Here is a 15,755-nt window from a genome sequence, read left to right as displayed (position 1 = left end):
GAGAATTAATATGACATTAGTGAAATAGATACTTAAACATGTTTCTCCAGGGTTGACCGCAGCCATCTGTTTTTGTGACTTCTTATCACCTGATTTAGATTTATATCTAGGTTTGACCACGCTAACCATGTGTCTCCTTGACATAACATGAAGAAAGAAAGAAAGAGAAAGAAAGAAAGAAAGAGAAAGAAAGAAAGAAAGAAAGAAAGAAACAAAGAAGAGAAGAATATACAGGGGAAACTAAGAGAAAGACTAAAAGGAGAGAAGTGAAAAAGTGGAATTAGCACAACAGAGAGGGAGGAAGATGGATTGAGAAAGTGTGAGGAAGATGACAAAAAGGGAGACTGAGAGAAAGAGAGGGTGTCGCTCTGAGCAGAGGAAAGAGAGTATAAGACAGCTGACTGAGGAGTCTGCAGAGGCTGAGGAGGAGGAGGAGGTGGAGGACCTGTGGCACCTGGCCAGAGATCACTCACAGTTCCTGAAGGAGCCATACACCGCTTCCCCTCTGATGGGGGAGAGTGGGGGTTGGAGAATGAGAGGGAGGAGTGAGTGGGAGATGGGGGGGAAAGTTGAAGGGGCTAGAGTAGGGAGAATGTGAGAGAGAGAAAGGTGTGACAGGGAGCACAAAGAAAAAAAAAGCGAGAGGTAGTAAAACATGTAGCAAAAAAGAAAAAATCAAAGACAGCTGAAAAATAAGTAGCGTTGATAGAAAAAAAAACATTTGAATCATTGAAGTTTTCTTAATTATTCAATAAAGTGCTTGAGAAATTATGTCAACAAGTGTTTGTATTTTTGTTCTAGTCCATTAACATCTTCTAGCACTTTATGTCAGCTATAAATTCAACCAGCTATGAACTTAGTGATGGCAGTTATCACCACCTGGTGGCCAAGAGCAGGGACTGCGTGCTATCCTTCACTGAAAGAGAGCAACATCATCTAGAGAAATGCTAACCAAGCGCATAAACCTCCAGCTATATGCATAGTATAGTTGGAGTTGGATATACTAGCTTCTCCCTGATACAAGCAAAGAAAAACTCCATTACCTACTTGTTTCCTTAGATAAATTTCATAACTTCCATGCAGTGCAACAAACTTTGCAATGCCTAATTTAAGTTAAGCAATGACACTCTACTGCATAAAGGCTGCATAAGACTAGCATTCAGCTAGTCTTGAACTAAAATTCAGTTACACGTGACTTGGACAAGGCCATATATTGTTCAACGTAAATTGAACATGACTTTAGACTCAATTTCACATGATATTACCCACCCACTGCCTTTTGCTTTTGCTCTCATGGAGTTACATAACGGGGCCTTCACCGCAGGCTGGCAGCTGACAACATGCCAGTGTTCCGTTGTTCTGCTAACTACAAGGCTTTTCAGCTGAATATGAATTAGCTTGCCGTACTGCAAAGCATGCGAGTGGAATTAGATTCATGTTACAGTTGTGTTTCCATGGACTGAGTGCCATTTTGCGCTCTCTCTCTATTTCTGGCAGTGAGTTAAACGGGGTCTTGACTGCCAGCGGACAGCACTGTCTGCAGTGTCAGCACTGAGACCTTATAAAGGGGATGAATGAGACCATATCAATGCACACAGAGACATAGTTTGATTGTTCTCTAAGAAACACAGTTCAGACACACACACACACGCACCAACCATTTTCTGTCAATGTCTCCGCATGGCCAAACACACATGCATCTAATTCTTTCACACACAGTGCTGGTGCAAAAGTGAGAAGTGAGGCAAAGCAACAACGGCCTGAAGGCTTGGGCAGCTGAGATACAGAGCTCAGCCTAAATAAAAAGCAGCCATGGCTGATTGATCCCTGTCATCTGCTCTCTCTACTTCCTTTCCACCAGCCGAGCAACTCTAGCCGTTTATCTAATCACAACTCACCTCCAGTCCTGTCGGCCCTGGTGGTCCGAGAGGGCCTTCATCTCCCTGGAAACACAGATGAAATTGATGTCATGAGCATTGATCATGCTTTGGGACCAAAGACAGGGTTTGTGCCATAAAATGTTGAATGTCTTGTTCTGCTTTGGGGTTGTTGTAATGTGAGCTGTGAGTCGTACCTCTAACCCGGGAACCCCTCTTGGTCCTGGCAAACCTCTGGCTCCTGGCTTTCCCTGGATGAGTAAAACATCATGTCAAATGACTGGTAACACATAAGAATAAACTGTTTATGTATGCCAGTGCCTTTCCCAGAAATTATTCTTAAGGTGGTGAAAATGTCTTTGAAACAACAATTAGACCATGTTACACTAAACCAATAGCTATTGTAACTAATACTCACTTTACCTCTTCAATAGTTAACATCTTTGTTGTATTGTTATAGGTGTAGATAAGTTTTGACATGCATGACAGTTGATAGATAACTCAGACTAGATGATGTTTCTTGCTCACCTTTGGTCCTTCAAGGCCATTCTCTCCTGGTGGTCCCATGTCACCAGGGAAACCCTGTTTTGATCAATGAAAAATTTAAAGAAATAATCTGTATTATGAGACAGCAGTACAGAGTTGTGAATTGTATGTACTCAGTTTTGTTAATGTCTACAAAAGGTGTAAATAGTGACCTCAGGGCCTGGTGGGCCAGGTGTACCATCAGGGCCTCTCTCTCCTGTCCTGCCCTGTGACAGAGAGAAACACACGGGAGAACATGAGAAATGCTCACTAGTCTTCAGCTGAGAATGCAGTGAAATGTCCTCAAAGAAGGGCATTATTATTACACTTTATCCTTATAGGGTCTTATAACGCTTTATAGGGTTTTTGTATTTTTGGTTATTAATCTGTATAGTGTAGTTAGTATAGTTGGAGAGCCTACCTGTGGTCCTGGTTTCCCGCGTATGCCTGGTAACCCTGGAACCCCCTGGATGCCCTGTCCAACACATACACAACCATAAGAGCTAAGACAGACAGGATTCAGAAGCATAAAGCAGAGCCTTGATTTCTGTTCTATGGGAAAAGACATTAGACATGCATGACTCTGCTCAGTATCTTCATTGTCTCACGGGACGACTCCGTTCTCTGATACAAAAAGGGTTTGATTTTGCTGACACACAGAGACAAATGGGGGGGGGGGTTACATAAGAATTTCCATAAACTGGACAACAGACATCTGGCTAAGTCATTCTGCAAAGGCACAGTTCTGCAACCAAGGCTATCTAACCGTGTGTGTGTGTGTGTTGGGGGTGGGGAGGGGGCAGCAATGGATGAGGGGGAGAGAATGGGATGGGTGGTTAGGCAGGAGGAAAGCACAGGGGGAAGTGGATGTGTAAGTATTTGTATTTATAGTGTGCATGTGTGTGTATGTGTGTGTTGCAGTGGTGGCCTACCTTGTCTCCTTTGAACCCGATCTCTCCCTGCTCTCCAGGAATCCCGACTTCACCCTGATGGAGTCAGAGGGCGACAGAGAGGCGGGGATGAACAGAAGCAGGAGGATGGACAAAGGACAGAGAGAAAGAGAGGAAAATGAAGGACATTAGGGTCCTAAACTTTCACTTTGTTGTTTCACATTCAGCTTTTTCAACAGACAACAGGAATTACAAGTCTGCACAAATTAACATACGAGCTACGAAAGTGCTGACAGCACAAACTATGGCAAGAACCAGAGCCAGCTTCTTCATGTGGAGTCGATCTGTCTTAGGGAAGGGATTGATGCTGATTGCTCCATACACTCACATGTCTTATAGATTAAGCCAGTGTTCAACAGATGAGCTCCCCGGTGACAGCTTAAAAATGCATGGGAGGAAAGATGTGGGTCCCTCTAAACTACTGTACAATGGCTTTCATTGATAAGACAGTGGCAGGACTCATATTGGTGACAATTACAGAACCCTGTCAAATCTCATGCTTTAGACAGGCAGTAAGAACCATCTGAGGCTTTGCATCGGTTTGGCACGTAACGAAAGCATGCTCTATGTTTAAAGGCTGGAGAGAGATGGCTAGGATGCAAGGGAGTACATATCCATCACATGCTGCTCAAACACAGGCCAATAACGGGAATATTCAGATCACCTTATCACCTTTCAGTCCTGGTTCTCCTGGGTTGCCGGGCACCCCCTGCAAAAAACATGGACACATGGGTTAGGAAGGGACCCCCACAAAACCAAACCCCATCTATGTTCAGACTTCGTGGCAACACACTGGCCACTGTTGTGTGCACTGCATAGCAAGGCGGCACATGTGAGCAAGTCAATCAACAGCTAATCTGGCTCTCATAAGCTCTTTCTGAACTGTATTGACCGACCCCCCAATCCTGTTCACTGGTCCTTCTCTGATCGCAGCACAGCAGGAAAAGGAACTTCTAGTTTCTGGTTTCTACAGGTCACAGACAATGTAAGATAGATAACAGTTTCTCTCTCTCTCTCTGTGTGTGTGTGTGTGTGTGTGTGATTAGTGATCACCTTCAGTCCATTAGGTCCTGCAAGGCCCATCTCTCCAACAGGTCCCATATCACCCTGGCAGCAGAAGAGCAGAAAAATAAAAAACATACCTATCAGTGACACCTCATGCACAAATTTCAGCTGAAAAGAGGGCGCAGGTCCTTTTCATTGACTTTCATTAAACACACACACACACACACACACACTCAAACACACACACGCACACACACACACACACAAACACACACACAAATGATTTTGGCATTCATCAATAGTAATGCGAGAATAACAATGTAATTTCCATGATTCCAGTTCATCCACACTGTCATCATACTGGCTACAACACATAATAATGCATGATAATATTCAACCAAATTCAGGAGAGCAGAAATGGATCCAGCGATCTGAAGCCAAGTCTCTGCGGTATATTCCATTTCGTCAAGTGCCTGCTGTGAATCTAATGAATAAATGCTTGGGGTAACATCTGTGCCGTCACTGAAAACAGAACCAGCAATGAGCTACATGGCTCACCAGCAGAACAAAAGCTACAGGATAAGATTGTAATTATCAGGGCAGGGGAGTATCCTAAGAAAATCTGCATTTCCTCAATGATCACACCAGTTAAGCAGACTGATCCAAGACTTCATTGGATTATCTGCTTCCTTTTCAGAACGTGACAGAATGAATGAGAGACCAAACGGTGGACGCCTTTATGAAATGTCTCCTGAGCGGTGTTCATCCCAACAGAGAACATGGGCAGAAGAGACGACTCAGCAGGCTGCTAACAGCTACCTCATCTTGCATTCTCTGCTTGCAAAGAGCTACAGGGTGGCCTTGGCACAGTGTGTTACATATTTATCTATCTGCATAATGTAGTACCTGTGTGTGTGTGTGAGAGAGAGTGCTTACTGAAGTATACACTGCAAAAAAGTCCCTCTTAACAAGTCATTTAACGTGGTGTTAAGTCTTAAAATCGTATTTTCCATAAAACAAGTGAAAAAAAAAACCTGCCGATGGGGGGGGACATAATTGTTTCCAATGCAAATAAACAAGTTTCCAAAATCAAATCAAATTTGTGTATAAAATGATTTTAACAGGTTCATGTCAAAGCGCTTTACAGAGCAGCAAAGGGCATAAAACAGAACACAAAGGGATCAAGTGTCCTGTTCTGCTCTGCCTTAATCTGCCTTGTTGCAAGATATTGAAACTTGTCTTGAAAATTGCTGAAAAAGTGAAACTGCACTGGAATCAAATGGGATTATCTCACCCCAGTGGCAGAGTTTTTCATTTGTTTCACTTGAGAAAAATATGATTTTACGATTAAGACTTAATGACTTGTTAAGTTGGCATTTTTGTGTACTTAGTTACTAAGGAATAATGGGGGTCACTTCATGTTTATAGAGCCCTAGGGTGTTCAGAATGACGTCATACCATAGAGAGAGAAAGACAGAAATACAGGCAGTGAGAACAATAGAGAGATAGAGTGTGAGAGAGACAAAGAAAGAAAGAAAGTGTGGTACTGCTGCATTATTCAGAAGGTCTCCCTCTCCTTTCCTTCTCCATTTCTTTCTCTCTTCCTCCTCTTTCCCCCTATCTCTTTTCTATATCATGCATTTTCCTAATCGTAGCTAGTCCTCTACACACTAACACCATCCCATCTTCAACACTGGCCTGCCTTCACCCAGAGTGCAGGCCTGCAGTCTCCTGAGAAAGCCCCTCCGGCTGTTTGTATATTTATATCCTCGAAGTGCAGCGCAGCACTGCTGGTGTGTATACTGTCGGGTCAGATGGATGCAGCAGACACGGAGCCCAGAGCAGAGCTGTAATCAGAAAGGCCTCCATAGCTCCAATTACAGGCCTACTACCACCGCCGGTGGCCTAGAATAGAGCAGGAGGAGCGGCATCGATGGGAGAAGACGGGACACGACAAGAGAAACCAGTGACACATTATAATCAGACACAATTATGCGGTTGTTGGGCTGGGCGGGCATGGAGGGCTAGGTGACGTGTGGGTGGCGGTGGCGGCGAGGGGCGTTGCTGTTCAACAAAGGTAAATCAGAGAGAGATTTATGAGGAAAACAGGATCCCTTGTTAGGGCCTGCTTATGGACAGTTGGATCATTTATAGATCACTGTCATGTCTGTCATGAGAGGTAGCGGGAGGGACACACTGTCGTCTAGGCCTTACAGCCAGGGCAGAAAAATAACTTTTGCACCCACTGCTTACATTGCCTGATGGATTCCAAAATCCACCAGCCACTTTCACTGCTTTACCAGCCAAATGTGTTTAAAGTGGTAAAGAACCTCCAGATGATAGTTAGTTACCTGCCAAAGTGGCTGGCAGAGGAGCAAAACCTACCAGCATTAGGCAGGCGGCTGCTGTTATTTTCCTGCACTGCTTACAGCTAGAAAGTGTGGGCTAATTGAAAGCGTTTTCTCAATTGAGCAGGCATATTGTACACATAGCTATTGCATTTAAATATAGCCCTTTATAGCTGCGTAGTTATGGGTCATGTGTCTGGGATAATAGGATGTTTAAACCCTGGAGGACACAGACTACACAGTCTCAATATACAATATGCAGCATGTTTAACACACAAAGAGACACACAGACTCTTATACTCACAATAAGTCCATGAACTCCGCTTGGACCAGGGGCTCCCATCTCACCCTAGAGAGGAGAGAGGAGGAGAAAGAGCAAGTGAGATGAAGGGAGAGGGAGAAGGAGCAAGTTTCTGGGGTTATTGGCTCTTTTTTAAACAAACATGCTCAGAAGAGTGGCTCAGTGTTCATCGGAGCTTATGAGAGGGGGCTGTGTGTGTGTGTGTGTGTAAGTATGTTTGTGTGTGTGTGTGTATGTGTGTATGTGTGTATATGTGTGTGCCTGAAGTGAAAGTGGGGGGGGTCTGAGCCCACCATCCTTCTGTGGCTTGTCCAATCTGCAGCTTCCATCTCCCCCAACAGATAGAGAGCAACAGAACACGTGTGATGAGTGAGAGAGAGAGAGAGAAAGAAAGAGAGAAAGAAAGAGAGAGAGAGAGAGACACACACACACACACAGAGGTTTGTTGTCCCCATGTGGCTCTGCTGCTACATGCCATGCCTATTTCCTCCTACTACGCAGTCTAGATAAAAGGAGCACTTTCCTGCTAACTTTTTTTTTTGAGAAGTGGAGAAGTGGGACTACTGCACACATTCACCAAAAAAACTCTGAAAGGTGCTGGAGATCAAAAAAACACAAGGACATTCAAAAAGAAAGGCTCCTGCACGGTATATCTGTCGCAAGTTTCACATAATTTATTCACAAGAGCGCTAAGCTTTCAGTCAGTGTCCTTTGTCAGTCATGGTCAGAAAAGACGGAGGAGTCTCCTTCCCCTCCTGTATCCACTCCGCTTTGCAGGAAGCAAAATAGTCAAACTTCCTTTTCTTACAAATAGGAGAGATGAAAGTGTGGCTCACGGGGGAAACTGGGAAATGCAGGAACTTGGACTGTGGCTCTAAGGCCCATAAGCCCATTATACATTTACAGATCAGTGGTGAAAATACATAAATAAAATGTGCCTGATCATACAATGGCTTGATAGACATTGCACCCACTGGAACACCACCAATATCCAGGGGGCAAATTAGCCAGGTAACTTTAAAAATGTTATGTAATTACCTGTAAAAATGTAGTTTATTATTAGCAATCATCAACATGCAAGGCTGAATCATATATTTATTTTTACAGACTCAAGTCAGTATCACCAGGATACAGCATAATCTTTTTCACAGTCATCTGGCTAACTTTCTAATCCTGCTTTGTGAAATACCCCCCAGGATGCAGCTAAGAAAAAGCGTCATCTCCTGCTTGTCATTACTGTTGAGTTCAGAACGGATTTATTAGGCGTTTGGGAGCCTGTTGAACAAAACTCAGCTCAGCCACTGAGCCGTCGGAAAACTGCGGGACGAGGGAGCGGAGCGTTTCTTCAAACATGAATGCGCTGTTTGTGCTGTGTTTGTGCTGTGTGCTCCTCTGTGTTTATATGTTTGTTATGTATTTGAAAGTGTGCTAAAGAGCGACTTTCTGACGTGTTTATGTTTTAATTTTAGAGTTTTCCACTCTGACTGATGAAGTGTCACTTTTGCACGAATGGCAGTGAATGAAAAAATACTGAGCTGAAATAATTTGATCTCTTCCATATGGGCAGAGACATGCAGCGGACTGGCTAATAGTCTCTGCTGACCTATCTTTACTGTATTGGGGAGAATAATTACTCAAAATGACATCCTATTACATCATTTACTGTTCTTGGATATCACTTCCTAATATGCGTGTGTGTGTGTGTATCTGTGTGTGTGTATGTAACTTGGTGGTCCATTTCACTTACGTGGTGAATGGAAAACGATTGAGTTTGAAAGCCAAGCCAACTATAACTGCGCTTTGCTCTTTATATTGCAGATTGTGAAAATGCATGCCAATTAAAATGATCAATAACAAGGGGGAGGGGGTGGGATGAAATAAAACGCAGCAGTAAAGCTTGTCCGGAGCTCCTAAAAACTCGCTTCAAACAAAACAGAAAAACAGAGCCGACCTGCTGGACTCACAGATGATTTTCCCATCAGCAACTGCCGAAATGTCACAGTCCAACATTCCCAGTGTGTAAAACGCCAGGGGAGAACGTGTGAGCAAAACCATTACTCTCTTTTTCTGTGCGTGCGTGCATGTGTGTGTGCATGTTTATCTATGTGTGTGTGAGTGTGTTTGCAACTGGGTGTGTGACATACTGGTTCTCCATCTGGTCCCGGTGGTCCTCTCTCGCCAAAGTCCCCTGGAAATCCCTGGGGAGAGAAAGAGTTGCTTTTAGCTTTTTTTAGCACTACCGGTCTGACACACTCAACTTCACACATCTGATAAACCCAGAAAGTGTCACATTGTTTTATAGTGCAGCAATTGCAAAGACTTTATATTGAGTTGCTTCATATAAGTAATGTCTGCTTTCTTAATGTACAGTAAACTTTGTTAAACATGTTGCCAATTTTTAGCTGACATGATTATATTGTTCAAAAGCTTTGAGGTAAGAAGAGATTGACCTTCCTCTATTACAGCATTTTTAAAAAAAATTATAGTTATTATTTTATTATTTTATTTTGTTATAGCAACTCAGTGTAAAATCTGACACAAAAATGCATTTCATCTAAACATGGCACGTTCAGGTTGTAGGTTCAGGATCTCCCAGTATGTAAACATGTCACCATCGTAAATGTAAATCACAGTGTATCTCATCTCTGCAGAATTTTAACACAGGGTAACATTTACTGAGCACACGTTTTCACAAATATGACTATAACACAACCAAGAGTGCTGAATTGCACAGTAATTATAACAATTTCACTGTTAAAAATAACATTAGACATAGAGTAATTTGAAATATGTACAAATTATGAGTATAATTGCCCTATTATGAGCATTAAATCTAACAGCTGCAGAACGGGTGCGGACAGTAAACGACTCTACTCAGGCTGAGCGGTTTCTAAATGCAGAGACCCAGCAGCCAAGTAGCTATTTAGTCCAGTTAGCAGTAAATGAGGGGCTAATCTGAGCTATGCTAACGGATGGCGGTCCTGCTAAGGGAAGCCACATCTCCAGAAAGCACAAGAACTAATGTAATTAAGGCTAGACCATCCAGAAACACTTATCATAATGGCTAGGTTCTGCTGTTGCGGCCTCCATGCATTGTTTTAGCATGCTAACTACTGTAGATGCCTCCGGAAAAGGGCTCTTATTTTTGTAAGGGTGGAGACGCTTTAGATTGTGTGTGTATATTTATTTAAGTTTCTAACTTCCCCCGGGAAATATATCCTGCTGACAAAATGCTACTCTTTGTGTTTCAAGACAGTTTATTTTTGGAGACCTGTCTGGGATAGTTCTGACTTTATAACCGGTGGCATGTAAATGTTCACCCAGCCTTCAAACAACTGACACATTGCATCAGGTTAATGAACAGATACACTGAATGTTGAATGCTTCTGCATACAGTCTGAGCATACTGTCTGTCCTGTTGAATCCCCTTAGATAATGTCACCAACAGGCCACTGGAAAAGATTTGGGGTCCCACAGGCAAAAAGAGCCATAATATGGTAGTGTCACATTAAAACTGGGGCTGTTTTATGGTGCCAAGGAATTAGCTGGAAAATTAGATGTCCAGACTCCAGATAAGTCAGGAGGTGGATGCTTCACACAGAGTGGATCATGCATGACTGATGCTTGCTGAGTCCACAGGTCACATTCTGTTATTCAGGCGCACTGGGGGAAACACAAGCCCAACAGAAATCTTACTGAAGCATGACGGTGACCCCGAGGATAAACCATAAAGCCATAACCGCTGCCGTAAGAACATGGAACAAATGTGGAAAACCTAGCCTAGCCAAGTAAAGAACTTAAAAAAAGGCAGCAGAGCTTTTGAAGAGAGGCACATAAGCCTATTTTATGTCTTTTAGTGGCTCTCTGAAATGAAATGATGTTAGGAAGCCTTGTTCTTAAGCTATTGTCTCTGCACAATCAAACTGGATCAGTGAGCAGCAGTGTGCTCTGTCAGTCTGATTAGTGGGATGCTGTGAGGGAAGGCGACTCACAGGCGCACCAACTAGGGCTTGTAAACACCACAGGACAGTGTAACTGATGAGTCTGATAAAGATAACCTCCAAAATCCAAACAGAAACAGACATGGCTCAAACAGCTCCATGATTTCAACAAGACTTCAGTTGAAGCACAGAACCGTTGGTGCTCCCGTTTTGGAAAATTCTCTAGGGTTCGTATGCTCTTCAGTGTTTTAGATATTAAACCTTTTCCCTGATCCCCCTGGATGGATGACTCCCTGCATGTGTTTATCCTCGACAGAGTACAAGCACTCTGGTTATGGCCATTAAACTGTCTCTGGCTGTGGTTCAGGTGCTTCTCCAGCTTTGCTCCTTCTCCTCTGTCACAGAGGAGGGGGTCGATCTCTCATGGATCCTCCTGTAAGCAGCCTGGCTTTCCATTTTCCATCCAGGAGGACTGGAATGGGATGATGATGATGATGACCGGGTGTGTTTGCCAACAGCCAGTCACATTTGTATAATCTGTTAAAAGTGGCTTTAGGGTTAAAATGAACTCCTAGAGCTGGGGTTCTCAAACATTTTCATGTCAAGGACCCACAGATAGACCCACCTCAGGCCACTGACCCCCATTTGATAAGATTTTGTCCCAGGGACAGATATGGGAAGTGTTTTCTTGTTGATTTAGAATAACTGTCTATACTGTAGGTGGAGAAATAGCAGTGGTGACAGTGAAATTATGACCAGAATAGTAATTGGAATTGGAATAATTTATGGTGAATTATACTACTCATCATTTTGTCAGCGACCCCCTGGAATCCCCTCAAGGACCCCTTGAGGTCCTTAGACCCCCCTTTGACAACCACTGTCCTAGAGTTTTTGAAGTTGACACCACTATGCTGCTGGACAAAGCCAGTTTGTATGAGTGTGCCTCTGTTTGTGTGCACGCCTGTATTCTCAATAGTTAACGTGTAGTAATACATATTACAGACAAAGACCAAAAAGGGCCATGTTGGAAGTCATTATCAGATGTTTCTGCTGACACACAACGCATTGTTTTCTTATCTTGTCATTCTTGGCTTCCCTGTCCTCTCAGCAGGTCGACTAGGATGAGTTGGGGGCAGGAGAATACCAGGGTGTGATGAAAGCACCGCCAGATTAATAGTTTTGAACAGTGTAGGACCGGTGCCGAAACTGTGAAGTCACCATAATGAGTTTCTTTGCAGGAAACTTAGAAGATGAATCAGTTAATGAGTCTCAATAGTCCCTAGGGAATAGTCAGCCATGATGCAGCCATGTTTATGTGGGGATCAGTGCACACACACACATAAACTGCATGTGCATGCACTTTTTCTCTCTCTCTGTCTTTCACACACACACACACTCAAGCACACACACAAAAAAATCAAATGCAAACATGTACAATGCCTCACACATGATGCATTTGAATGTATACCTTACACACATCCGCAGCCACTGCATAAACATTTGTCTTACTGTGGAATAGCTGCGATTCTAAAACCCACACACACCCACACCTCACACTAAGAGGACATTGGCTTGCATGTGTTCAGGCGTTTGGTCTATAAATGCCTTATTTACCGAAAAGCCAATAAGCAACAGCTGCAGAATGATCTCAGCAGTGTTTCGGGGTTGCATATTCTTTTCTGAAACACTCTGTCAAACTGGCTCTGAACACTGTCTATCTAACACACACAACAGGACCTATGGCTGCCTCCAAATGGCTTGGCTCCACGCTGGGGGGACCAAAAGCCTGTCACTCCAACAAAAGCCTTTTCTTGCTGCGTCCAACAGTCCGGCGTGCGGCTAGTGGGACTCCGCAGCATTTAAACTCCAGTTAACCCTTCCAATAGCCATGGAAATATTGAGTCGAGTCAAAGAATGACGCAAATGCAGAGCTTATAAATTTTCACATGTGTGTAGGTGTTGGGGTCTTTGCACCAAAACCTCGCAATGTGGTCTAAATAGAGAGCAGGAATGAATATATAACTTGAATGTAATGTGAAGCTGCGACATTGTCTGACTGGAGCGGGGCGGTGAGCGTACAGCAATAAGATCTGTAATCAAAATCATATTGATTTGAATGACTCTTTAAATGTGTCACAATCTACCAAATTCTTTCCAGTCATTCAAAAGTCATGAATACATTACATTCGAGTTCAACTGATATCATCCCCCAGAACAGTTCATTATACTTGATTATCTATAAAGTATGTTGAGACAAAACTTTACCGGCCTACCCATCTTGCCCCTCTTCCCTGGTTCGCCAGGAATGCCCTGAAAATGATGATAGAAAGGAAGGACAGAGGTGGAATAGAAAATAGAGAAGAGAGAGATGTAGATAGAGAGGGTAAAAGGAAGAAAGAGAGAGAAAGACAGAGGGACGTTATGTAAAAACCGTATCAAACCCAAAACAAAACACTCTTAGGCATAGCCGATTCAGGTCCAAAAAACACAATTAAAAAGCCGTGGCTGTAAACCTCTGTCAGCTCCAGCTTCACCAGATGTGAGAAACAGCTGACTGCAGCCTATCCAACATTCTCTCTAGCTCATTATGAGGAATTTATCACCCTTTCTCATATATATGTTAGATAAACATCGTTCCCCCCCTGGGAGAAGACGGGCAGACATCACGCCTATGCAGCCAGGGTATGACCCATCTAGCTGGTTGGCTGGCTGCGGGCGGGGGGGGTCCTGGTTGCAGCCCGCCTCGCGCTGACGCAACCCTCTGGAGCATGTCATAAGTAGGCTAATCGCTCCATGTTTTAGAGGCTGTGCTGGAGGAGGAGGAGGAGAAGGCCTTGAGGAGTTCAGCCAGTTCAAAGGCTCTAAAAGGGGGCTTTTATCGTATGAGTCATCAACACTCCCACACAGCCTTATACAGCAGCATCTCAGACAGCTGGGGGCTGTTCCCACATTAAAACAATAACAAGACAGCTGAATGGAACGACAAGAGGCAGCACCACTGTCATCTCTATTGGGTCGTTAGCTGGGTTCAGTTGTTTAATGTAAAATTTGACAATCATAACGTGGAGTGTGCATGATACTGGAGCGAATATACATTAACAAGAACTCACTCGTTCACCATCAGGCCCGGGAAGGCCAAAAAGCCCCGGGATTCCAATGAAACCCTGCAGAGAGGAGAGGGGAGAGGAAGACAAGAGAAGAGGAGAGAGGAGGAATATGGGATGTGAGTTTTTCCGACACCATACGAGCAACGGGAACGACGGCGACTTCAACTGGCTGTGGGGCACAATTTCAGTGGGGCTGAGGGTCCAGCTGAGGGGTGGCTGGCGGGTTTCCTCGAAGAACCAAGCCATGAGGCAAGTGTATATGCCCATGGACTGCATGGTGCTGGCTTCCACGATGTAGTCCAAGGGCACATACCCTCACGCCAGGGATCTCTGAAGATAGCCAGGGCGTCACACTGGGCTGTCGGCATAAGGAGACATGACCAGAAAACAAACGAGAACAGGCAGAGCAAATACAACAAGCACAAGAGCCGCACATGAAGGAAACAACTGAGAGGCAGAGGCGTTGATTATAGTTTTAGGTGAGCACGAGTTGAGTTGTTTGGTGTGTTCACGATATACAGTGGTCTGCAGAAGAGAGTGGAGGATATGCAGATAGGGAGAGAGAGAGAGAGAGAGAAAGAGAGAGAGAGAGAAAGGGGACTAGAATGCCTCCTTAAGACAGCAGGGCCTCATACGGAGCTTAAACAGGAAATTCCAGCCAGTGGGGGCAGGGGGAGGCTTCTGGAGCAGCCAAGGGGAGCTGATAAAGAACCTTTATTGGAACGCAACATAAAAATCACTGTTTGTGTCGGCGAGTGTGTGCGTCTCTTTGTTTGTGTACCTAAAGGGTGTGTGTTTGTATGTGGAGGCTTATCAACGGTCACAGTCTCTCACTTAGCAGCTGTATACAGTAATACAAGTGTTTACATCACAGAGAGGGGTCCTGAGTTTAGCCTACTAATAGCAGTGGCACACACACGCACTGATTGAGGAGTGTGCATGCATGAATGTGTTGTGTGTGCTTAGGTGGATGCCGGTGCCATGCTCTTATGCATGTGTTTATATATCTAAGTGCGTGTGTGTGTGTGTGTAAACGCTGCCAATGCATGCATTTGAACAGTACACAACAGGTTTACAGTAAAGAATACCAATAATTTGGCATCTTTGATTAAACAACTTGCCGTGTGTTTTGATTGAGATTTGTTAGAGTCTCCCTCTATAAACAGTGCATAGTAAAACTGTCAGTAAAGCAGTAAGGCTGACAGCATTGCGTATAACTCAGAAGCTCTGGTCCTGTCAAAGCACTAATGTTAGTCGGTCAGACCAATAGAAAGGAAATAGAACAGGCGAGATAGAAAGGAAGAACTTGAGTTGACCTACCCGAGCGCCTTTAGGCCCCAACGGTCCTACAGGCCCAGGTAAACCCTGAAAAACAAAAAGACAAACTTTAATTCTGTGGTTCAACACTATTTCTGGTCTAGCTGGTAAACAACCTGAAACCCTGTTTGCACAAACACCCTACGAATGTGTGTGTCATTGTGCATCATGAATGAACATTCAAGGCATTTAAAAGTAGCTGTCTGCTACCATTGTTCTGAGAGTACAGTTTACAATTTATAATAAAAAAAGTGATAAATATATAGTAAATTTGCAAATGCCTTTAAATGCATTAGAACCTATAAAATGTCAATTCATTTACTCAACAAATCATGTGTGAATGATGCTAATAAGCCCACTGGTGACCATGGTTAGCATACATTC

General features: G+C 43.8%; 1 protein-coding gene across 1 annotated transcript in view; it reads right to left on the bottom strand.

Annotated features, from left to right (window-relative positions):
• LOC139641083 (collagen alpha-1(XXVII) chain B-like) overlaps positions 1–15,755 on the bottom strand; it is a 76,122-nt gene that overhangs the window by 23,662 nt on the left and 36,705 nt on the right. The window contains 13 exon segments of the mRNA XM_071515324.1: positions 1,899–1,943; positions 2,075–2,128; positions 2,406–2,459; positions 2,576–2,629; positions 2,824–2,877; positions 3,335–3,388; positions 4,017–4,061; positions 4,406–4,459; positions 7,010–7,054; positions 9,151–9,204; positions 13,213–13,257; positions 14,058–14,111; positions 15,375–15,419. Of these exon segments, the coding sequence (XP_071371425.1) occupies positions 1,899–1,943; positions 2,075–2,128; positions 2,406–2,459; positions 2,576–2,629; positions 2,824–2,877; positions 3,335–3,388; positions 4,017–4,061; positions 4,406–4,459; positions 7,010–7,054; positions 9,151–9,204; positions 13,213–13,257; positions 14,058–14,111; positions 15,375–15,419 (657 nt within the window).

This window comes from Centroberyx affinis, unplaced genomic scaffold (assembly GCF_046629955.1).
Source record: "Centroberyx affinis isolate AG114_WGS23_722 - 3 ecotype Tasmania unplaced genomic scaffold, CSIRO-AGI_Caff_v1 ptg000338l_1, whole genome shotgun sequence".
Classification (NCBI taxonomy): Eukaryota; Metazoa; Chordata; class Actinopteri; order Beryciformes; family Berycidae; genus Centroberyx; species Centroberyx affinis.
Note: the sequence above shows the minus strand (reverse complement) of the source record. Positions and strands in the feature narration are given on the sequence as shown.